The 25,260-nt window shown below is 41.0% G+C and overlaps 1 protein-coding gene across 3 annotated transcripts in view; it reads left to right on the top strand.

The window, feature by feature from the left end:
- Positions 1 to 25,260, top strand: part of MIA3 (MIA SH3 domain ER export factor 3) — a 54,500-nt gene that overhangs the window by 5,805 nt on the left and 23,435 nt on the right. For 2 of the 3 annotated variants that reach the window (XM_069540105.1, XM_059997957.2), the window contains exons 3-6: positions 1,081 to 1,167; positions 3,430 to 6,232; positions 7,808 to 7,969; positions 10,224 to 10,369. In XM_069540105.1, the coding sequence (XP_069396206.1) occupies positions 1,081 to 1,167; positions 3,430 to 6,232; positions 7,808 to 7,969; positions 10,224 to 10,369 (3,198 nt within the window). Of the gene's footprint in view, positions 1 to 1,080; positions 1,168 to 3,429; positions 6,233 to 7,807; positions 7,970 to 10,223; positions 10,370 to 24,219; positions 24,496 to 25,260 lie in introns of those variants that run through there. The other variant, XM_059997963.2, reaches the window with a different exon arrangement.

Below are 25,260 nucleotides of genomic sequence, written 5' to 3'. Positions count from 1 at the left end.
TTTTTTCTTTTTGTGCATTTGATCTGCATGTCAATCTCCTTTAATAATTGGAAAGAGATCTGCTTCTCCCTTTCAGACTGTAGCTAGTAAAAGACAGCGTATGTTTCTCAAGAGGACAAACTTAATATATCTTAGCGGTTAGTGCTATAGATAAATGGGATAATCTTCTATAGAGGTTTACTTTGCAAGAAACTAAGCTTGCTGTGTAGTTAGTATGAATTTTATTTTCTCCCCAAATACTTGAAAATCCATTTGTTGAAAAACCTAGTATAGCCCATGATATCAATAAATATTTGCCTTTTGTTGTAGTGGTCATGCATTTCAGAAATGTTTTTTTTTTTACTTATTAATTTTCATGGCTTTTTTTTTTGTCGGTGTGGTTCTTTTTGGCTGCATTGGGTCTTCATTGAGGTGTGCGGGCTTCTCATTGCCGTGGCTTCTCTTGTTGCGGAGCATGGGCGGCTTTCAGTAGTTGCCACGCATGGGCTCAGTAGTTGCCGCGCATGGGCTCTAGGGCACGCAGGCTTAGTTGCTCCGCGGCATGTGGGATCTTCCTGGGCCAGGAATCGAACCCATGTCCCCTGCATTGGCAGGCAGATTCTTAACCACTGTGCCACCAGGGAAGTCCCCTTATGGCTTTTGTTTATTGGTTTAAGAAAGACTTCTAAGTACTGGTTTATGAGTGCTACTGTGAAATGTGCAGATAAATTCTTGTTAGAGGTTATTTGGAATTGTTTCTAACGAGCCTTGATTTACATAGTTTTAATCACATAATATACAATAATTTTCTCTTATGCAGATCTTCTAGCTACTTCAGAAATCTCACTTTATGTGCCCTGTGTTTAAAATTAAGCTGAATGTTGAAAGAAAACTTCAGTGGTTTTAGAAAAGTTGCCTTTACAACATTCTGTACTTAATTTTTATTGGAATGATAATCTCTGTAATCATAATAGCAACATGCATCTCTTGTGGTTATATCTACCTATCTTTATATTTCCTCTCACTACTAAGAAGTCTCTCATTTATATTTCTTCTACAGAATTTTGATTGATATTCATTTCTTTTGCCCATTTAATATAGGTTGGGCGTACTTTTGGATATTTTCCAAAGGATTTAATCCGCGTAGTCCATGAATATACTCAAGAAGAGCTACAAGTTCCAACAGATGTAAGTTGTGGACTTTTTGTTGTTATTGTTCTCAATTATAAATTGGTTTATAACTTCATCAGTTACATTCAATTAATTATTTTTGCAAGTCTTTGAATGTGTTTTGATCAAAAACAAAGTTAACATCTGTGTATCAGATTTTAATTTATTAGACACCTTTAAAGAAAGAAAGGAAGGAAGGAAGGAAGGAAGAAAAGTTTGAAAAGAATTTACGGGAGACTTTATATCATAATCTGATAGTTATATGTTGAAGCAGGTGTTCTTATACAAGGCTATGTATACTTACTCAGGATTTTTCTTTGCTATTTTATGTGAGGAAAAAAGGACGAAGAATTCAATATCTTTGTATTTATTTATTAAATTTAGGAGGTAAATACTTTTTTTACAAGTAAGATGAGGTGTCTCACTTTGAAAACTACTCATTGAATAGCTTTTAGACATTTTAAGTATATAGAGATCAGGTTAAATTAATCAAACCCCAAATTATACTAGGTTTTCTTACTGACTGTAATGATTTAAGGGATTAGAGTTATGTGATAGATTTTGGAAAAGGGAACCTGAGCATTTCAGATGAGGTCCAGCCTCAAATCTGCAAGGTCCTGACTGCACAGTCTGTAAAGCATTCATCCAGGGTGCACCAACTTAAAATAGCTTTGTGATGACAAGGATTTTGTGCTCTGGGATCCTCATTCCAGCTGATTATTTTCTGGAGTTTTAAAATGTATAAGAATTGATGCCCACCTTCAAACAGAAACCTTTGAATGACTCTTTGGTGTTGCTGCAAGAGCATGTGAGGTGCTGGCCTGGGGCACTTCTCAGCTGAGCTCGGCAGAATGGATGAAGTCATAGAGCCACTGCTGTTCTTGAAATTTCCTTGTCTTTTCGAGGGACGTGAAATCAGCCCTATTGCCTGTTAGGCTTCACTCCTAATGAAGATGCTGCTGGGAGGGAAATACGCATGAGACAGCAGCTCACTGGTCACAGAGACCTCACTTGTTGGGGATTCTGCCTTCTCATTGTACCCCTCACTACATGCTTCCTTCAACATTACGAAATGGCTTAGAAATGCATGCGATGGGAAGAGGAATCATTCATCCTTACCACACTTGTCGGGTCTCTCCAGAGTATTGTGAGAGTTTAGTTAGGAGAAGGAGATTATCTTTGTTGGCTTTTTAACTTTTCCTTCTGTTTGCGACCCATTTTATGTCAATTTGTTTACTAGCAAGAGGAAAGGAAGAATATAGACTTACAGGTAGTCTAAAAGCAGATCTTATCGACAGCTAATCAGAACCCTGATTTAGAGTAGAATATATCCCTCACTGAATCTTGTTTTCAAGGTGTATTTGTGGTGATAGTTAAGTGGGGAGCCCCTTGACACCATTCTCTGTTCCTTAACATTTTTACTTCCCCTGCACCTGTATTTCAGTAAGATGCTTCTTAAGCTGAGTTATCTTTCCCAATCCAAGGAAAAAATGACCCAGAAATCTGTTGTAGACGTAGAGCCTGTCAGCTAGGTGATTCTCCCAGTTTCCAGCTGGGTAAGCAGAGAAGCACAGCCTAGAGGGGAGGATGATGGAGACGCTGGGTGGTCTTCCAGCTTCTCCTGGGCAAAGTAGTGTGAGGTGAATTCCCAGAACATCAGGCATAGGTATTGGAAGTCGGGGGACCCAATAAATGATACCCTACGTTTCCCTACTTGTGCTTAGAACAAATCGAGAAACCCAGGAGTCAGGTAGATGGGGACCAGAATGTCACCATTACTTACGGGTAAAGCTTTTTGGAGAACATGGCTCAAGTGTGCGGAAATGAATGGGCTTTTGAACATTGCAGTCTAGAATAAGACAGACTTACCCAGCCACAGGCAGAGCTGGCCAAGTGGGGGGTCTCCCCAAGGGGGGCTGTCCCTGTAAAACTGACAGCATGGAAGAGAGAGGGCGTGTGTTCCTTCCATCCAGTCTCAAGCAGAAGGCAGGGATGGTGCAGAACAAACCCACCAGCCACATGAATCATTCCTCCCCTGGGGAAAAGAGAATGAGGGGAAGCCAGGAGGAGCATTGCTCAGGTAGGAGTCCTTCCTCATGGAAGCAGGAAGCCAGGGAAAAGTGGGTTCCATCCTCCTATCTCCTGACTCCCCAAGGTTGGCACAAAAGCCCCTCTAGAGCCAAACGTGAATTTGAGATCATCGCTGCCATTAGCCTGGGTAAGTCTTTGCTCTTGTGACACTCGGTTAGTGACACACTAATGTTTTCCTTTCCCTTTCAGGAGACAGATTTTGTTTGTTTTGATGGGGGAAGAGATGATTTTGATAATTATAACGTAGAAGAACTTCTAGGATTTTTGGAATTGTACGATTCTGCCACTGGAGATTCTGCGGAAGTTAAACAAGAAACTTCTCAGCATGTGGAAGAACCTCCTGAAGCGTCTAAGGGAAGTGACCCTGAACCTGAGCCAGTAGAACCCACCTCAGAGGAAAGTGAAAGTATATTATCAGAAAACAGTAAGGAACTCAGGGAAAGACATGAGGCTCAGAAGAGCCACCCCCATGTAAATAGTCAGACGGGTCATGCTCAGGGAGAGCGATCTTCATTTGAACCTTTTGAAGAAATGCTGCAAGATAAGTTAAAAGTGCCAGAAAGTGAAAACAACAAAACCAGCAATAGTTCTCAGGTCTCGAATGAACAGGAGAAGATTGATGCTTACAAACTTTTGAAAACAGAAATGACTCTGGACTTGAAAACCAAATTTGGCTCAACTGCCGACGCACTTGTGTCAGATGACGAGACAACCAGACTTGTTACTTCGTTAGAGGATGATTTTGTTGAGGAATTGGATGCTGAGTATTACACAGTGGGGAAGGAAGAAGAGGAGAGTAAAGAAAACTTGGATGAGCTGCCATTACTAACCTTTATAGGTGGAGAAGATAGGAAAGCTCCAGCCAACTCTGGAGTTGAGAAACATTCAACAGAGAAAGAGCAGAATTCAAATGAAGAGCAGAAAGTTGAGGAAACTCAGACCCCTGGCGTCAAAAACGGTGATAAAAATATACTAACAACCTGGGAAGATACCATCTTCTCTGATGTCACAGAAGGTAAAGAAAACACGGGTACAGATGTACAGAGTACTGAATCAAAGGAAGGAGAGGAAGGGGATGATGCGTTAGTCCTGGACAGCAAACTGGGGAAACCACAGCCAGCAGTAGATCATACTGACCCTGAAAAGGCAGCAGACGGCCTTTTGAATGTAGAAGTCCCTAAAGCAAATAATGACCAAGACCCAGAAGTGGACACAGAACTTCACATTAAAGGAAAAGGGAGGAAGATTGAGGAGCCCAAGAGGGACCTGGTGCAGGGTGAGGTAGGATTAGAGGATGAGATGCGAGAAGGCATGGCTGTGCGTGGTTCTCCTCAAAGCGGCCACCTCAGCTCTTCGCCAGCTGCTGAAAAGGGTACGGAAACATTAAAACCAGCCTTTGCTAACCAGGAGAATGACCTAAAAGGAGCAGCCGTTCATATCGCAAAAGAAATGCTCCATGAAGAGAAGCCTGGGGGGCGGAGTTTGGAAGGTGCCTCGGAGAGGGAATCGGTACCTAAAGCGGCAGGGAATCAGAGGGACGAGGGAAAGATTACACAGGAGTCCGTGGGTGTGGCCCCAGTCTTGGGCGGTCACCAGCATAATGCTTCCAAAGAGAGCGTGCAGGAAGTAGATGGTTTGGTAAACAGACCGAAACCACGCATGCTTTCGGGGGAGCATCCAGGTGAGGAACTTATAAAGGAATGGCTTCTCAAACCTCAGAATCAGACTAGGTCCTCCCCCCCAGGTGAAACTGGTTTGCCAAGAAAACCGGAAGAAGAGGGTCCCATTCTGGGAAGAAATCTTTCCTGGCAGCAAGGAGATGTGGCTGCCGCAGTTCATAAGCAAGCGCGGGAGAAGAGAAGCCTCTCTGGGGAAGAGGTCACAGAGGTCACAGCGGACACCTCAGATGAAGGGCACAAGCCACTGCCGGCCACACAGGAGGTGGGAAGAACGGGCCAAACTGATAGCACAGAAGGACCAGGTTTCCACACTGAAAATCCAGAAGCAGAAGATGACGATTACAGCCCCGAAGAGCTACTGGAGGATGAAAATGCCGTGAGTGCGAAACGGTCTAAAGAAAAAAGCCCTGAGATTCAGGACAAGAGGTTAGATGTTGACCTTCAAGTCCCTGAAAAAGCTGTTTTAGGTGCCATTAAGACCGATCCTGAAACTGAAGAAAACAAAGAAGAAACTAGTAATATATTGGAAAATGAAAGAAAAAATGAGACTGCAGGTAAAGGGGTAGACAGTCTAGGCAGGGACCCAGGTAGTGTGGATCAGAAAGCACAGAGACCCCCTGAAGGGAGTGACTTTCCTGGCAAGAAAGAAAATCAGACTCCAGAGTTCAGTGACGCATCTCAGAATAAAGATCCTGGTTCTCTTAAAGAAGACAGCCTTGGGGAACACCTGCAGACCTCAGGGCTCGCAGAGAAGCCTGGGATAGAACTCTCGAAAGAGGATGAGAAGGATGTACAGAACCTCGTGGATGCAGGAAGCCAGGGGTCCGCTTCTGAGGACCGTGATGACGACCCATTCCCCTGGGCTCCACACACACCCATACAGCCTGAGCACAGCATCCACATGGAGGACTTGCCCATAATCAGCAGTTTCTTTAAAGATCAGCAGTCTCTGCAGCGGTTCCAGAAGTACTTTGACGTCCATAAGCTGGAAGCCATGTTCCAGGAAATGTCATCCAAGCTGAAGTCGGCACAGCGGGAGAGCCTGCCCTATAATGTGGAGAAAGTCCTAGATAAGGTCTTCCGTGCTTGGGAGTCACACATTCTGAGCGAGGCAGAGAAGATGCTCGATGCTCGTGTGACGGAAAATAGAGACCTGGGGATGAAGGACAGTAGCATGTTTGAAGAGGCTGCGGTGCTAGATGATGTTCAAGACCTGATATATTTTGTCAGGTACAGACACTCCACGGTGGAGGAGACTGCACCCCTGGCAGCGGCACAGCCTGCAGAGGAAGGCTGGGGTGGACCAGCGGAAGGTGAGGTGCCCACCTATGGCCTTGTAGGGTTGGGCTTGAGAAACGGGTGGTGGGACCAGGGGACTGCTGAAGCACCTCGTGCCGTGCTTGTGAAGCTCCGTCCACAGGTCCCAGCGTGCCCAGAGGTGAGGGGCAGCACGGGGACGCCCACACGGCCCTTCCCGCCTTCTTTCTTGGAGGCTGGAGCGTGGATAAGGATTTCTTGCCCTGCTTTTCCCTTAGACAGTGAGACTGGTAGCATTCTCAAAAAGAAACATCATAAAAAGAGAAAGGGACAAAAAATGACGCACAAAGTAGACCTGTTAACAGCATACAAGTTTCACGAAAGGGCTTTTTTGAACACGTAGAATAACTGCTGTCTGTCCAGGGATGGACTGGCATAACTTCTAACTCGATGCCTTGCCCGAGTTTCTTCATTCCCTCCAGCTTTCATCTTTGATGGATGCCACGTTCTTTCCTGCCTCTTTAGGGCAGTCACTTAGGTAGTTAAATTCTACCAGGCCCTCGGGCTCTCGCGTGCAGCTTGATCAAGGATCAACCAGGATGCAGAGCCTTCTAACACAGCGCTTGGCAGAGAAGCTGTTGAGGAAGTAGTGATTGGACTGACCCTGAGCCAGCATCCTAGATAAGCTGATTCCTAGCTCCATACTCTTTTCTCTGTCCCCATGCTCTTCAAATGGAGGCATTTGAACTGAGGGTATACGGCAGACTAACAGGGGGACATAAAGCCACAGAAAAAATGTATCTTCCCAGAATGCCAGTTTGGAGACGGGAACATTTTTGCTTTTAATCAAAGCAGCTATATTTTGGATTAGAATGCAAAACTCAAATGAACTTTCAGGGTAAACTATGAGGTTTCAAAGAAATTCACCTTGGCTGTGGGTCGCATTGGGCTGTGTGCTCTGAGCCTCTTAGGGACAGAAATGAGTTCACTCCTTCTGACTCTTGGAGGTACTTTGAAAATATTTGAAAGGCACTTCAGCGAGCTGCCTTTGTACGTAATGCCCTTCTCTGGGCTAGCTCTGTGAAACAAGCATGCTTGTGTATGAAGGGGGCCTGTTATTTCTGGGTAGAATAGACGTCTCCTATTTCTGCTCTTCCTGGAATTCCCTTTTGCACATTTATCTATGTGGGCATATGTTGGTTTGCTAAGAGAAGTGAGGCTTGTTGAAGTCCCTACCATAAATATATTTATTTATGAAATACTTTGGGATGAGGGGTTTTCTTGTTTTGTTTTGTTTGTGTGTTTTGCCACGTGGCTTGTGTAATCTTAGTTCCCGGACCAGGGATTGAACCTGGGCCATGGCAGTGAAGGCACAGTAGTCCTAACCACTGGACCACCAGGGAATTCCCGGGATGAGGGTTTCTTTGTCAATTTCATTGTGTAGCTTAGGCATTTGTGAAGTGAAAGGAAAGCAACTGAAACTCTTTTTTTTCCTTGCCCAGTTGTGCCCCACGGGATGCTAGCACACTGAGGGCAAGGGGTGAGGGGCCCTGGAGATGTGTGGTGAGGGGCTGCTGGAGGGGGGGCTGTCTTCGAGCTTTGCCAGCCCAGTGCGTTCTTCTCCCCTATAGACATACAACCACCGCTGGAGGAGAATATTCCATGGGAAAACACAGAAGTTCTTATAATGCAGATTCCTGAAGAGCCCAGCCACATGGATCAGCCTGTGACCAGTGACATGGGTACATTAGAAGTGTCCCAGGAGCCAAATACTGAGACAGCTGGAGACCCAGGTAAAGCTTGCTAATTTTTCTCTACAAAGTAGAAGCCTATTCTAAAGAAGCCCTCTGAGGAGATTTGTTGCTAAAGGTAGGAAATAGAGGGGAGAATAACACAGGCGTGAATGCATAAAAAATAGGAAATACCAGAACTAACAGAAAAAGTAGGAGTCAAGACAGGTGGAGGTCAATCATACGAAGCAGGTCAGAGACCATAACTAACCTACCAACCAGTGCTTGGCTAGCATTAGCTTATGCAAGTAACTTAAATCTAAAATACTATTCTTAAAAAGCCTTATGCTCAAAAACAGTAGTTTTCTGCCAGACCAACAGCTGCAGAAACTCTGGGGGTGGAGACCGGCAATCTGTTTAACAAGCAGTCCAGGGAATTCTGATCTGTTACAAGTTAAAGTTTGAGAACCACTGCTCTGAAACTCACAATTCTGTCTTCCCTCCATCTGCCCCTCCCCTCCAATAGAGTACATTGTAGCTTAGTTCTTTTGTTAATTTGCCACCTGGACATAGAAGTTTTTTTTTAAAACAGTGAGGGGATATTTATGTCTAGATATACTATAAGATGAGAGGAAGCAGTACAGAATGTTTGCAGTACATAACGGCCCAGTGTAGAGGGACCCCTGTGAATAGTACTTAAATCACTGAGCACAGTAAACATCCAGTGGGAGAGCAACTCATTTCATTTGGATTGAGAAAGTTGTTTTAAAAATAGAGTTTGAAAGAATGCAACCCAAGTATTAGTATCAACAGCTTTCTGATTTTTGTGTAGTCACTCATTTTACCAATAAATCAGAACAGCTGATTGTGTTATTTTGTCTATCCAATATGGCAATATGAATCATTACCATTTTACGTTTTTAGGGGTCATGGTCTCTAACCATAGGTAAAGCATTACCCTGTGATACCACAGGCCTGGCAGCACTGGGCTGCCCCCCTGATTTACCCCCTTTAAAATATAGGAGAGGTCACAGCAGGAAGAGGAATTCAGCTAATTTGAGAAGAAACGGCATATTAGAGGTCTCCTGTGTTCCAGAGGATATTGCATTCATGTATAATACTCTACTTCTAAACTCTTGTAACTCAAAAAGGTTCTGCTTGTTGAGAATGAGTCAGATATCAATAAGACTTATTATTCTCTTGCTTAAAAACATTCAGGGTTAGGAAAGATTTTGCTTGCAGAATTAAAAAGAGGTTTTGCCTTGTCCTTTAAGTTCCAGCACAAAATGGCATCAACTACCTTTAGAGGCTGATCTTCCCAAATGGTCCTTCATGCATCTCAGGTGTTGAGGTGCTGACCTGATTGGGAAAACCTCACCAGTGGTCAGATTCATAGGTCAATAGCAACGGAATCTCAGGGCTGGAAGAGATCTGAGTGGCAACTAGTCTAACTTCTCACTAATTGCTTCTTGGACTCCTAGCTGTTTATAAGAAGCACCCCAGACCCAAATAACTCATCCTGAAATCTCCTCCCTACCACCCTGTCATGTGGAGATCCTTTCAGGAAGAGCTGGAATTCGAGCTTTTTCACAGAGCTACAAGCTAGGCCCCCACCTTGTAAGCAGTTCCCTTTCATCTCTCTTGGTGTTTACCATATTCCCTTTTGTGTAGCTGTCATTCATCCATTCAGTAAGCAGTCACGGAGTGCCTGCCAGGTGCCAGATGCTGGTGCTGACTATGGGTGCAAGTCTGCAAACTAACACTCTTTTTTGTTGTTTTTAATTTTCAGTTTTGTTTATTTACATATTCTCTCACATAAAAGGAAACAGAAATCCATCAGTTTTTAACCAACTCAGAATTACAGTTTTTCGGATTTAAAAAAGATCATCCATTGGTATAGATTTACTAACACTCTTTTCTTACTCATTGTTTGCCTGAAGTTTCTAATACAGTGCTTCACCAGCACTAAATAAATGTTTGTTAAATGTGACAGTGTGTATATGGGAAAAGCGTAAAATTCTGGTTTTCTCAGTCCCCATGAGTCTATATTGTTCAGATAGCAGTTGCATTGCCAGGGAAGTGATGGAGGGACTGCTGGTGGGTAGAGTGGGTTGGAGATGATGTTCACTTTATAATTGAGAATGTGATGGCTCTAATGGGGGTTCTGAAATGTTTTTATATAATTGTCTTCAGGAGAAGCACATATCCAGGCAGAGTGACTGATATTTAGTGGGCACTCAATAAATATTTTACATGAAGAGAAACAAATCTTATTCTGAAGCATAAATAAAGTATTAGCTTTCTCCCTCAATTTTAGGGATAATTACAACAGAAGTCCCTCCTATCGATGCTGTTGATGCAAAAAAGCAACTAGAAACAAATGCTGAAGAACCATCAAGTGTCACACTTGTGGAAAATGCAATTCTTTTCATATATTCATTCGTGTTTTATTTAACTAAGACGGTAAGTCTGACATACAATTTCTTCAAATAGAATGTTGATCATTACAGTTTTCAAGTTGATTTTAAGCATGAGATGAAGAACTTAAAATGTCTGTATGAAAATTACTCCTGAGCCTTTGAAGGTAGCCTCTGAAACAAGCCGCAGGTGTGTGATGTTGATTGGTGGGTTCTTAGCTCAGTTCAGCACTTGAGAAGGATGTGCTGCCTGCCAGCACTAGACATATGCACACCTGTAAAACGCGGTTCTTCCCTCGAGGACCTTTCAGTCTAGCAGGGAGATAAGGACACTGACTTGAAACACTGTATGATATGGGAAGGGAGAGAAGTATTTACCTGATGGTGGAATAATATGTTGAATAAATTAATTCACTGAGGTGGGAGGACGGTCAGAGAAGGTCAGAAGTTAGCTGAGACATGTTTTGAGCAGGGTTGAAGGACCCGTGTGAGTTGGATGTGTAGTTTGTTGTTGAATAGGACTGGGGGAGATGCAGTCACACGGAAGAAGGCATATGTGAAGAGTTGGGACATGAAGAAATGGTTACTTGGGGAAGCCAGGGAAGCGTTAGTCGGCGTTATCCAAATATAGAGTTAGAGGGTCATGGTCTTTTGGAGGGAGATGGTCACACATAAAGGAAGTTGTGTGTCATGATAAGTGATGTTAGGGATGGAGATCCTTTGAAGGCTTTAAGGAGGAAAGAAGTATGGTCATATTTGTTCCTAGAGTCACTTATGGCAGAATATTTGTTCAGATTTATCTGTCTGAGTCCTGATCCAAATGAGACGTTTAATCTGTCCAGAAGCTTAAGCTTTTTAGGACTTAGCGCCCCCTTGTGGTATTTGTTGAAATTCGACGTTCCTCTTGGTAAGTATGGGAATGAGCAAGCTTTCCGAATTTGGAGACAAAGTTGCCCTTGGAGCTATAGAGAAAGTATTGTCTCCAACAAAAATATTTTTCCTTTAGGTTCTGTTATTTCAAGGCTTTTGTAGGAAAAGGGTTATTTTTTGTTATTTCAAACACAGGGGCTTTGAGTGAGGATGGTCCGGTTTCAAATCCCATGTTTATCATTTAGAAGCCTGGGCAAATTACTAAGTTTGAACCTCAGCTTCCTCATCTATAAAATGCAGATAATGCCTACTCCAGCTGTTGTAAGAATTAAATGAATTGATAATGTCAGGTGTCTCGTGTAGTGCCTGGCATTTTATAGGATCTCATCCCCTGCCTACTTCTCATTTAGATGGTCGGAGTGCAGTGTAAAGACATTGAATACCTGGGGAATTCAGGAGAAAGGCCACCAGGATGGGAAAGATGGAGGAAAACCAAACCATTTTTCAGTTTTCTCCATGGTTGTGGTAGTGGCAGCCACCCCGGTGATGGTGTGCATGACTTGTGCGGTTAGAATAATGAAATTTTCAGTGATTAAGGCAGTCTTAGAATTCAAATTTGGCTATCAGCATGAATCATCATCACCTCTAAAATTTAACAGCCTCCAAATGTGGGAGGAATTCTTCATTCATTTTATTTGTGGATAGGCACAGAGCCCTGTTCTAGTCCTGGGCTGGGGGACACAGATGTGGTAGAGGATACAGTCTCTGCTTGAGGGATGGTGGGAGAAGACGCAGACATGAATAGCAAGAGAAAAGGGCGCATGTTACAAACTAACAATGATTTGAAAGGTATTGTCAGGAAAGTATTTTGATGGCCCAGTATGTACAGAGTGTTGTGCTAGGAATAAAAGAGTCTAAGAGGTATGAAGCATCTTTCTGATTTCTGAAAGGCTTAAAAGGGGTGTATCAAATCTATATGAAAGTTGGAAAAATGGAAAACATGAAATCGCTTTCATGAATTATCAAATAAGTAGTATAGATAATTATTTGATAGAGCTGGGGAATAATGGGTTGCTGACTTGTTTGGAAAAACTGCACCAGAAGTCAGATGCATAGATCAACAGTTAATGGAATCTCAGGGCTTGGAGAGATCTGAGAGAACAATTAGTCCAACTTCTCACTAACTGCAGTAATTTCCTCTACTACAGCCCTGACCAGTAGTTACGAGGTCTGGGCATCAAAAATTCCTAGTGTGATCAACCTACCTTATAAGTCTACACATTGCTCTGTTGGCTAGTTCGTTCTTATATTGACTCCAAATTTTCCTCCATATGATTTTTTTTCTCTTAGAATCTAATTCCTTTTCTATATAGTAATCTTTTAAATATTTGAAGTTATTGCTTTAATTTTGGGGTTTTTTTTTAGTGTTTTAGCATGGAAAAATTTCAAAATAGTAATAGTAAAGAGAGAGAAGAGTAAAATGAAATCATGGGCCCATCACTCAGCTTAATGGTAATTCCTTAATATCACCCATTATTTGACACATTTCAAAATCCCCCCCCCCTTTTAAAATTATTCTTACTTAATTTGGGATCTTGTTGAAGTCCAAAAGTTATAAGGGGTTGATATATGCCTTAAATCAACTTTAATCAGATATATATTCCATATAACAAAGTGTACCCATTTTAGGAATATGGCTCAGTGAGTTTTAACAAATGTATACACCCGTGTAAAAACAACCATAAGCAAATACGGAACATTTCCTTCGTTTGAAAAAGTTCCCTTGCGTACCTTCCCAATATATCCCCCAAACTCCAGGCAACCACTGACAGAACTTTTTCTCATATAGATTAGCTTTTCCTGTTGTAGAATTACAATTATAAATGGATTTATAGTTAGGATTGAAATTTGCTCAGTCACGTGGTAAGTTTATTTTATCTTAGAAACTGCCATAACTGTTCTCAAGGATGACTGTACCATTTTATACTTCCACTAACAATTTCTAAAACTTCCAGTTGGTCACATATTTGCTAACACCTGGTATTATCAGTCTTAAATTGTAGACATTCTAGTGGGTGTGTCTTTGAGGTTTTAATTGTATTTCCTGATGCTTTATGATGTTGAGCGCTTTTTCATGTGGCCATACTTTTTTGTGGGTTTATGTGTGAAATAGCTCTTCAAATCTTTTGCCCCTCTTTATTTATTTATTTACGTTTTTTTCAATTTAATTTTTATTGGAGTACAGTTGATTTACAATGTTGTGTGTTTCAGGTGTACAGCAAAGTGAATCAGTTATACATATACATATATACACTCTTTTTTAGATTCTTTTCCCATATAGGCCATTACAGAGTATTGTGTAGTGTTCCCTGTGCTATACGGCAGGTCCTTATTGGTTATCTATTCTGTACATAGTAGCATGTATATGTCAATCCCAATCTTCCAATTTATCCCTCTCCCCTTCTTACCCCCTGGTAACCATAAGTTTGTTTTCTACATCTTTAACTATTTTTAGATAAGTTCATTTTTTAGATAAGTTCATTTGTACCCTTTTTTTAGATTCCACATATAAGTGATATCATGTATCTCTGAATGACTTACTTCACTCAGTATGACAATCTCTAGGTCCATTCATATTGCTGCAAATGGCATTATTTTGTTGCCCTCCTTTAAACTGGGGTTTTTTCTTACTAAATATTAAGGTCTAAGAGTTCTTTATATTCATATAGTTTAGATACAACGCCTTTGTCAGTACGTATTGCAAATAATTTCTTCCAGACTCTGGCTTGGCCTTTCAATCTCTTAACATTGCCTTTTAAAGAGCAGATTTTTAACTTTTTAACTGTTTTATTAATGTTTACTTTTATGTAAAGTGCTTTTTATTTCCTGCCTAAGGAATCTTAGGCATTTCCAATGACATGAATATTTTCTCATGTTTTCTTCTAGAAGTTTTATAGTTATACCTTTCATGATTAAGTCTTTGTTCCATTTTGAGTTAATTTTTGTGAATGATGTGAGGTAAAGGTCAGGTTTCATTCCCTCCCCCCCCCTCTCAAATGGATATCCATTTGCTCCCATACCATTTCTTTCCCCTTCAGATTACTTGGCACCTTGAGGTGAAATCAGTTGACCATATATGCATGTCTCTTGCTGGACTTTATCCTGTTCCACTGATCTCTATTTCTGTCCTGAGACAATACCACACGCTTTTAATTACTACAGCTTTATAATAGGTCTTGCAGTCAGGTAGTTCTTTTGCAAAATTGTTTTGGCTACCGCATTTCCATGTACATTTTAGAATCAACTTATCAGTTTCTACAAAAAAGCTTGCAGAGAGTTTGATTGTTATTATATTGAATCTATAGATGAGTTTGGGAAGAACTGATATCAACAAATATTAAGGCTTCTAATTAAGTTCATCTCTACATTCATTTAGATCTTCAATTTCTCTAAACAATGATTTGTAGTTTTCACTGTACAAGTTTCATGTGTATTTTGTTTATGTATGCCATGTATTTCATGGTTTTTGATGTTGTGAATGGTATCTTTTTTACATTTTGTTTACAATTACTTTTTTTGCTGATGTGTAGAAATACAGTTGACTTTTGTATGTTGACCTTGTACCGTACTACATTTACTTATTATTTACTTATCTTAGTACTTATTTACTAAATTATCTATTATTTCTAGAGGGAGTTGTAGATTTCATAGGATTCTCTGTGTAGATGATCATGTCATCTGTGAATAAACACACCTTTTTAAAAAGTCAGATTAATTAAAGCATAATTTACATCTCGTAAAATTCACCCTTTCTGTGTACAGTTCTATGAGTTTTCAGATTATTTTTTCAAAAAATTTTTGTGTCCCCTTTCTCTTGCCTCTCCTTCTAGGACTCTAACTATACATATGTTAGCTCACTTTATGTAGTTCCACAGGTCACTGAGGCTCTGTTCTTTATTGTTGTTGTTTTTTAGCCCTTTTATGCCTTTGCTTCAGTTTCAGTACTTCCTGTTGCTGTCTTCAAGTTCATTGATCTTTTCTTTTGTGGAATCTAATCTGTTGTTAAGCCCATCAGGTGAATTTTTTATTCCTGATATTTTATTTTTTAGCTCTAAAAGTTCCACTCAGTCCTATTTTATATCTTCCATTTCTCTCCTTAGTATGGTCATTCAAAAAAAATTCTTAAATATATTTTATGATTCTTTTAAAGCCCTTTAAAGCTAATATTCTGTCATCTCTTGCAATTTCTTGGTCTGTTTTTACTTATCTCTTAGTTATGGCATACATTTTCCTGCTTTTTTCCATGTCTAAAGTTTTTTTTTTTTTGGTTGGTTGGTTTCTGTTTGTTTTTTGGATGCTAGGCGCCGTGAATGTGAATGTTGTTGGGTGCCTGGGTTTTGCTGGCTTCCTTTCAAAAGGATTGAAGTTTGTTTTGCTAAGCTGTTAAGTTACTTGATGATCAGCTTGATCCTTTCTAGTCTTATTTTTAAGATGTGTTAAGAGGTGTAGTATATGTATAGTCTTTACTCCAGGGCTAGTTTCTCCCTACTATGATGACGTTATTCTTCTGTAATGTACTAAATGCCTTGAGCATTCATTAACGTTAATTCATGCTGACTAGCTGAGATACAAATGTCTCCCAGCCCTGTGTTAACTGGGAGTTCTTCAGCTTCCAGCCTCCGTATAGTTGTTCTTTTTGCCTATCATTGTTCTTTGCTGATCCTCAAGGAATCCTGCTTACACAGGTGCTGCTTTGAGTTCAGCCCAAGACTGAAGGAGTCATCCGTGCAGATTTCTGGAACTCTTTCTTTGTGGTTCTCATCTTTCTGGTAACTTTCCCTGCATAGTTCAGGCACCTCAGTCTCCCTGAGCTCTGATCTCTGCCTCCTAGTGAGACTGGTGTACTCTGCTTTGGTTCTCCCTGCCTGTACTGAGGTCTAGAAAGTGCCTCTAGGTAGAAAGCTGGGTGATCACAGGGCTCACCTCATTTGTTTCCCTTCTCTCAGGAGTCACAATTGTGTGCTGCCTATTGTTCTGTTTCTGAAAAACTATTTTTTTTCACATATTTTGTCCAGTTTTCTAGTTATTTTCAGTGGGAGGGCAAGTATCCGATTAGTTACTCTGTTTGTAGATGTCTCCTTTTTGTTTGTTGCAATGTATTCATTGAAGAAACAGGTTTGGCTGCTAGGGGGTATCATAGTGTGGATTTTGCTAACTGCATTCCCCTAGTACAGTGGAACATTTTCCCTTGTTCTTTATATTTCTTGGGAATTGGTTGGTCAGATTGGTAGTCAGATTCAGTTTCAATTTTTTGTTTTTCAGTTTCAATTTTGTTTGGCAAGAATACTTGATAGAAGATGTATACTTCTATCAGGAGGCAGCTAATGTCTAAATGTCCCTCTTCTTTTGATGTTACTAGTCATTGGTGACATTGACTAAATCTGTATCATAGGCTGCAGAATGGTAATTGACTGTATTATTCCTACTTCATGTAAAGGCTGGGATACTTCTACAAAGAGAAATTTACAATCAGCTATGCTTTACACTGAGATTTGGTGTGTATAGTTAAGGCAGTATAAATATTTGATTCTTTCTGTTTAAATAGTTTTCAAAATAATGAGTTGTCTTCCCAGCATTATCCAGAGATTCCCAGAGGCTTTTGTGTGTGCGTCTCTTCTAATTCTTTTTTAAGAATCATGATGATGTCGTGAATTTGAAAATATTTAGTGCGTTACAATCCACTGTAGTTATTATTCTTATCAGTGCTCAGTTTCTCCCATTGTTGGTCAGTGGGAGCCTCTTCAGCTTGGCTCCTGGGCCCTTTTGACACCACCTCGTGGTCACTGATACCTTCCTTGCTTTCCAGTGTAACTAGATGTTCCAAGCTCATTTTGTACATTTTCTGCCCAGATCTCGAAGGAGCTATTTCTCTAAAGAGCCCTGGTTCCTTTTAGTGGGAAATGGTATTTAGAGGCAACATTCTGGGTACTAAGGTTGCTTATTGCTTTTGAGTTGGCCATCAGGTCTAGGCCTTTTTTAGAGGACAAAGCTAGGAAATATGTGGGGATTTTCTTATGTGAATATTCATCATGATGCCACGTGGATGCTCCCAATCAGAATTAAGGATGCTAGTGGAATTTAAGCTAACCACATCTATCTGACATTGTATTTTCTTCCTCCAGTGTTGGAAATCTCAGTTTTTACTAACATCAACATAATTATTTACCTTATTTTACAATGTTCACATAACAGTATTAAAAATACCAATAGCAACACTGCCACCAGCGATACGTTATTGAAAATATTGCAAGGATGTTTTGCAATTCTTTTTGTCTTTAACCTATATCCCACTAGGGTATGCCTGAAATAATTCCTTAATGTTGTTCTGCCACCAACTTGATACACAGTTAGGTTAATTGTTTCATATTTGCTTTCAATTTTTAGGGATTTTTTTCAAGATTTTTTATTTTATTATGATCTAACATTTACAAGAGCCCAAGTCAATTTGTAAAACAAGGTCTATTCAGAGAAGTCTAACTTTTGTCCTAGTGTTATCCAACCTGTTGATACCCTCCTCTATATGTATTTTAAAAATTAATTTCATTATCTACCCTACCATTAAAAAATAAGCAAATGATTTCTGCATCTAGCCAAGATAGATTTTTAGGTACCAGCTTTACCCTCCTAACTGAAACAGCTAAAAAAAAAAAATCAGACAAAATACATGAAACAACAGTTTTCAAGTCATCAGGTAACAAAGGACAGTAATTCCTGAAAGATAGGGAACAGATGCCATGAGGGCTACGATTGTTACATTTTATTGCCTTGAGAAAGTTCCCAGCCTGTGGCACAGAAAGGAGGAACCCTGAGTTAAGGGGATGGAGCTGAAAGTTCAGGGAAAGCAAAGCAGCTACAATTCACAGCGCGGAGTACCAAAAGGAGAGCACTACACAGAGAAAGAACCCTAGGGATCTTTGAGAGGTCCCCTTCAAGTATTCATCAGAGTATTGATCAGCACATGAGTGTGACAAGACTATTCAAGGTCAGAGAAACACATCAGTGCTGACACAGGGCCAGGAACAGTACCTCCTAATTCTAGGGGAATTGGGTAGAGTTTCAGAAGGGTCTTGCCTCAGACTAAATGTTGCTCATGCCTTACATAACAAATCTTAAAAGCAAGACCCAAAAGAATCGAATTGTTTCCCAGTAATTTACCTGCATCCCAGGACAAAGCTTAAGAATATCTGCTGTATTAGTTAGGGTTCTCTAGAGAAACAGAACCAAGAGGATATACATATAGGAAGAGATTACAGGGAATTGACTTACACAGAGATGGAGGCTGAGAAGTCCCACAGTATGCAGTCTGCAAGCTGGAGACCTCACAGAGCTGGTGTGGTAATCAGTCCAAAGTCCAGCGGCCTGGGGAGCCGATGATGAGATTCTAGTCTAGGTCTGAGGGCCTGAGAAGCAGGAGCACCAAGAACAGAAGACTGATGTTCCAGCTCAAGAAATCAGGGAAGACGGGACAGATTCCTTCTTCTGCACTTTTTTCTATTCAGGCTCTCAGTGGATTGGATGATGCCCACACTGGAGAGGGCAACGTACTTTACTGATTCCGTCAATTCAAATGCTAATCTCATCTGGAAACACACACAGACATATCCCAAAATGACATTTAATCTGGGTACCCCGGGCTTCCCTGGTGGCGCAGTGGTTGAGAGTCCGCCTGCCAATGCAGGGGACACGGGTTCGTGCCCCGGTCTGGGAAGATCCCACATGCCGCGGAGCAGCTGGGCCCGTGAGCCATGGCCGCTGAGCCTGTGCCTCCGGAGCCTGTGCTCCGCAGCGGGAGAGGCCACAACAGTGAGAGGCCCACGTACCGCAAAAAAAAAAAAAAAAAAAAAAAAAAAAAAAAAAATCTGGGTACCCCATGATTAGCCAAACTGACATAAAAAAATCACCATTACATTTATTCATAATGTATGGCATCCACTCAAAGATTACCAGGCATGTGAAGAGGTGAGAAAAGATGGCTCATGATGAGGAGAAAAATAAGCCAATCAAAACCAACCAAGAGGGCTTCCCTGGTGGCGCAGCGGTTGAGAGTCCGCCTGCCGATGCAGGGGACACGGGTTCGTGCCTCGGTCCGGGAAGATCCCACATGCCGCGGAGCGGCTGGGCCCGTGAGCCATGGCCGCTGAGCCTGTGCATCTGGAGCCTGTGCTTCGCAACGGGAGAGGCCACAGCAGTGAGAGGCCCGCGTACCACAAAAAAAAAAAAAAAAAAAAAAAAAAACAACCAAGAACTGCCAGAGATGTTAGAATTAGGCAACAATACTAAACAGTTATTATTACCATTTAAGTAGAGATGTGAAAGTTTTTTTTTTTTTTAAAGACCCAAATCAGACTTCTAAAGATGAACTGCCTGAGGTGATAAATATACTGGGTGGGATTAATACTAGACTAAACATTGTAGGTGAAAAGATTAGTGAACTTGAAGATACAGTAATAGAAGCTATCCAAAATGAAACATACAGGAGAAAAAAGACTCAAGAAAAATGAACAGGTCATCAGTGAGCTGTGGGGACACTTTCAAGCACTGTAATAAATGTATAACTGGAATCCCTGCAGGAAAGGATAGAAGAGGTGTCCAGAAAATTATTTGAAGAAATAATGGGTGAAAATTTTCCAAAATTTATGAAAACTATAGACCCACAGATCTAAGAAAGTCAATGAAACCCAAGTACAAGAAGCATGAAGAAAACTACACCAAGACATATCATAATCAAGTTGATCAAAATAAGTGATAAAGAGCAATCTTAAAAGCAGCTAGAGAAAAGAGATTTTAGGAAGTAAGATAAGGTTGACGTCAGGTTTCTTGTTGGAAACAAGGAATGGGAGAATATAGTAGAATAATATCTTTCAATATACTTCAAGGACTTCCCCGGTGGCGCAGTGGTTAAGAATCCGCCTGCCAATTCAGGGGACACGGGTTCAAGCCCTGGTCCGGGAAGATCCCACATGCTGCGGAGCAACTAAGCCCATGTGCCACAACTACTGAGCCTGCGCTCTAGGGCCCGTGAGCCACAACTACTGAGCCCATGTGCCTAGAGCCTGTGCTCCACAACAAATATAAGCTACCGCAATGAGAAGCCCATGCACGGCAACAAAGAATAACCCCTGCTCGCCACAACTGCAGAAAGCCCACGCACAGCAACAAAGACCCAACACAGCCAAAAAATTAATTAATTAATTAAAAAATATATGTATATACTTCAAGAGCAATATTGTTAATCTCCAATAGCATACCCAGCAAAATAATTTTCAAAAACAAAGATTAAATGAAGATTTTTTTTCCAACATACAAGAGCTGAAAGAATTCACCAGCACGTCTGCACCATAAGAAATGTTAAAGGAAGACCTTTAGGCATAAGGAAAATGACAACAGATGGAAATAATGGAGCTACACAAAGGAGTGAAGAATGCAGAAATGGTAGCCATATGGGTAAATATATAAAATGATTATCTCATTATTTAAATATCTTTAAAAGTTAATTTACTGTTTAAAGAAAAATATTATTAATGTACTATGGGGTTTAGAAAATATGTAAAAATAAAACGTATGACAACAATAGTTTAAAGGTCAGGAGAGGGAAAAGTGGTAATAACTCTTGTATAAAATTCTTATTGCATATATGAAGTAGTATAGTATCACTTGAAGGTAGACTGATAAGTTAAAGATGTATAGTATAAACTCTGAAGTAACCACTAGAATAACAAAACAAGGAGTTACAGCTAATAAACCAACAAAGGAGATAAAATAGAATCATTAAAAGGCTTGATTCAAAAGAAGGCAAGAATTGGGGAAAAAGGGAACAAAGAACAGATGGGACAAATAGAAAAAAAAAAGACGCTAGGCTTAAACTTAATCATATCAAGCCACAGACTAGGAAGGAATCATTGCAAAGCATATATCTCATAAAGGACTTATATCCCAAATATATAAAGAACTCTCAAAACTCATTAATAAGAAAACTGATAACCCAGTAAAATGACAGCACCAAAGAAGATATGTGATGTGGACAGCAAATAAGCACAGTAAAAAAAAAAAAAGCTCAACATCATTAATTATGAGAGAAATGCAGATTTAAACCACGCTGAGTTATCACTGCACACAATAGAATGACTAAAATTAAAAAGACCAAGTGTTGGAGAAGATGTGGAGGAACTGGAAATATACACTGCTGGTGGGGATATTAAAATGGTACAACCACCGTGGAAAACACTTTGTCAGTTTCTTAAAAAGGTGGACATACGCCTGTCAGATGATCCAGCCATCCCTCTGCTAAGCATTTACCCCAGAGAAAAATAAGTTATACATCCATAGAAGGCCTTGTATGTCAATCTTCATTGCAGCTCAATTTGTAAAAGTCAAAAACTGGAAAAAACCCAAATGTCTATCAGCAGGTGAGTAAGTAAATAAATTGTGGTTTATCCCTACAATGAAACACTACTCAGCAGTAAAAACTAATGACCTACTGATATATGCAGCAACATGGATGAATCTCAATTTATACTGAGTGAGAGAAGCCAGAGAAAATAGAATACATAGTGAATTATTCCATATATATATAACTTCAGGAAATGCAGATTAATCCATTAGGACAGAAATTCTGTGACAAGTGGTGGGAGGTAGGGTTACCAAGGAGATGAGACTTTTGGAGGTGAAGGATATGTTCATTATCTTGAATGTGATGATGGGTTCACAGATGCACTCATCTTATCTAGATGTGCACTTTAAATATGTGCAGTTTTATTTATTGCATGTCACTTTTACCTCAAAGCTGGAAAAAAAATAATTTCTCCTTTTATTTTTTAGATAAAAATATACTTTTCTCCACTCCCTTTAAAAAGATATGTATATTCTAGACATCATACCCTAGCAGTATATAGAATTATTTAATTTCTTTTTTCCAGTTTCGCAGTACAGTTGACTCTTGAACAATACAAGTTTGAATCGTTTGGATCCCTAATTGTACGCGGATTGTTTTCACTAAATGCATACTACAGTATTACACAATCTGCAGTTGGTTGAATCCTCAGATGCAGAAGGAGGATACCAAGGAAACTCGCGTAAGGAGGGCCCACTGACTATAAATTGTACGGGGATTTTTGACTACTCATTGGGTTTGTACCCCTAACCTCTGTGTCGTTCAGTGGTCAACTGTATACTTTAGTGTATTCAACAACTCTTCTGTCGATGGACAGTTTGGTTATTTCCAGTCTTTTGTTATTATAAATAATGCTAGAATAACATGGTTTTGTGCATATATCTTTCCAACATTTGTTATGTTTCTAGTATCTTTGAGATAGAACTTTAGAAGTTGGATTGTTGCATCAGTAGGTAATTACACAGGTAATTTTGGGAGACGTTGCCAGATTACTGTTTATAGGGGTTGTTATCATTTTGTATAATGATCAGTGCATAAGAGTACCCATTTCCTCTGCATTCTCTAAGAATATGTTGTCAAATGTTTGGATCTTGCGAATATAAGTGAGAAATGGTATCTCAGTGTGGGTTTAATTTGTATTTCTTTCATTATGAAACAGAGCATGGTTCCCTGTTTGTGAGCTATTCCTACTTCTTTTCCTGAGGACTATCTATTCATTTTTTCAGCTCATTTTACTATAGGTTTGCTGGCCATTTTCTCTATTTGTAAAGTTCCTTATATTTTAGGAATATTAACCCTTTGTAATATGTTACAAATATGTTTTCCGCAGGTTTTCATAGTCAGGCTTTGCTTATTTTGTATTTTTGTGTCCACGGCTGGACACTTTTTTTTTTTTTCTCCAAGTAATCAAGGTTACAAATCTTTTCGTTTGGATTTTGAGACCTAATTAGGAAGGTTTTGCTCACTCGTAATACATCCATATTTTTTTTGCAGTAGTTGTTTGTTCTCATTTTTTACATACAGGTTTCTGACCCATTTGGAATGTATTCTTGTGAATAGTGAGAAAAAGATCGAATTTTTATTATTTTCCATTTGGTTATCCAGTTAGGCCAACACCACCTTATTAAATAAAAAGTCTGTTTTTCCCCCAGCTGACTTACTGTATGCTGAGTTGCCAGCGCAGTTGGGCCTATTTCTAGATTTTCTGTTCTGTTCCATGGTCTGTCTGTCTATTATTGGGCCAGTACCAGACTGTTTTAATTACAGAGCCTGCTTAAACCGCCTGCCTACCTTCCACCCATGCCATGCCCTTCTTTTTCAGGCTTTTCCTGCTTGATTGTTCTAATGAATTGGCTTTATATTCAACTCATAGACATACCTTTAAAGATCTGCAAACATCGTTCCCCCGCCCCAGGTTAAATATCTTTAGTTTCTTCCACTTTCAGAACGCAATTTCCAGACTCTTCCTTGCCCTTTTCCACAAGTCCTATAACCCTAAAATGTGGGACCCAGAACTGACCTCATTGGCATAGGTGTGGTAATGACAAGATTCCCTAGAATTACACTTTTTAAAGGGGCATCGGCACGAATGTGGGACAGTGTGGACATCTGGAGTCCAGGAAGGGCAAAAGCAAGCAGGACTGGAGCGAGCTGGGAAGGAACCTGGCCCAGGAGACGGCGGCCGAGGCAGGGGGTGGTCCATCGAGGGAGCGGGAACGGCTGATCTGTCTGAGCATTTTAGGGCAGGTACCCGGCGTCTCAGTACCTGGTGACAAAAGGATCCAGCTCTGGGCAGGAGTTAAGTGGCTGGCCTTTCTCCTTTCCCCCAGCCCCCGCCCACTCTCCTCCTTCTCGAAGCTCCCAGGCCCATGGAACAGCGCTTTCTCTCCCAGTTCCTGCCGCAGGTGAGCCCCGTCATCTTCGCCTCGCTACTTGGTTTCTTCCGCGTAGGTCTCTTCGCTCTGCTCCCCCGCCTCGCTCGACCGTTGGTTTCTTCCGCTACGGCCCGCTTACGGCGGGGCCGGCCTCCGTAGACTCGTGTACTTCCGCCCGGGGCCGTGTCTGATGACGTGTTTTACAGGAGGAGTGGGGCGAAAGTGCAAGCTGCCGGGGCAGGCGAAGTTCAGTCCCAGGTTCCGCCCCCTGAGCCGGGTCCTTTCCGAAGGAGGAAACGGTGACAGAGAGGGGGTCCGGTGTCGTCCCGCGGGGAAGTGTCGCCTCCGCTTCGCTGTCCCGTCACGATGGACTCAGTTCCTGCCACTGTGCCTTCTGTCACCTCTTCCCCGGGGGACCCGGAGCTTCTGGGACCCCTGTCGGTGCTCTACGCTGCTCTCATCGGCAGGCTCCTGGAGGTGATGGGCCCCCGCCCCCAGCTCTGGCAGGCGGGTGGACGGGTTCTGAGCGGACGGGTACACTGACTGACGAGGCGAAGAGGAAATAGAGTGTGTCAGGCCCGAAGCGGGCGGGACGTTTCGGTGCTGTTTAAGGAGATGATGGGAGTGTATTTGAGAAGGTTTTGTCGCGTGTTCATTTTTTAATTACTTACGATGTGCCAGGCACTGTGTTACTTTCTGGTACACAGTCGTAATCAAACCAAGCGAGCGTCATCATACGGCTTCTTTTCATGTTATCCTCCGCACCTTTGGGGGATGGGGCCAATATGATAGTTAACTTCTACAGGGCCGTGAAAACAGTGTAGAAGCAGACAGGAGTTTAATGCGCTGTCTTTGAGGAAACTTTTAAAATGAAAACATTGGGTTTATAGAAGACAGTTAAATTCAGAGCAGTCTGTCTAAACCAGTTAGTTATCAGGAAGTGTTTGCAGTTTCTCAGCGTTTGTCTTTCTGTGAGTAGAAAACAATTAAGATTTCAAATCTTAGAGGAAAAGCTGATATTTGCGTTGTTCATTATCGCTTCGGTTTTATTTGCAGCCATAAAAGATTCTATAGTATGTTTCAACTTTTTGTTTTATGTGGCTTAAGTCATAAAAACCAGCTAAGAGAAAAGTATGATCCAGAGGGATTCGAGCCATGTGTTGGACAACATAATGTGTAGGGCTTATTGCAAAATGGAAATATATGCTCAATGTAAAGACAGATTTATAATGTTTTAAAATA

This window comes from Delphinus delphis, chromosome 1 (assembly GCF_949987515.2).
Source record: "Delphinus delphis chromosome 1, mDelDel1.2, whole genome shotgun sequence".
In the NCBI taxonomy this organism is placed as follows: domain Eukaryota; kingdom Metazoa; phylum Chordata; class Mammalia; order Artiodactyla; family Delphinidae; genus Delphinus; species Delphinus delphis.
Note: the sequence above shows the minus strand (reverse complement) of the source record. Positions and strands in the feature narration are given on the sequence as shown.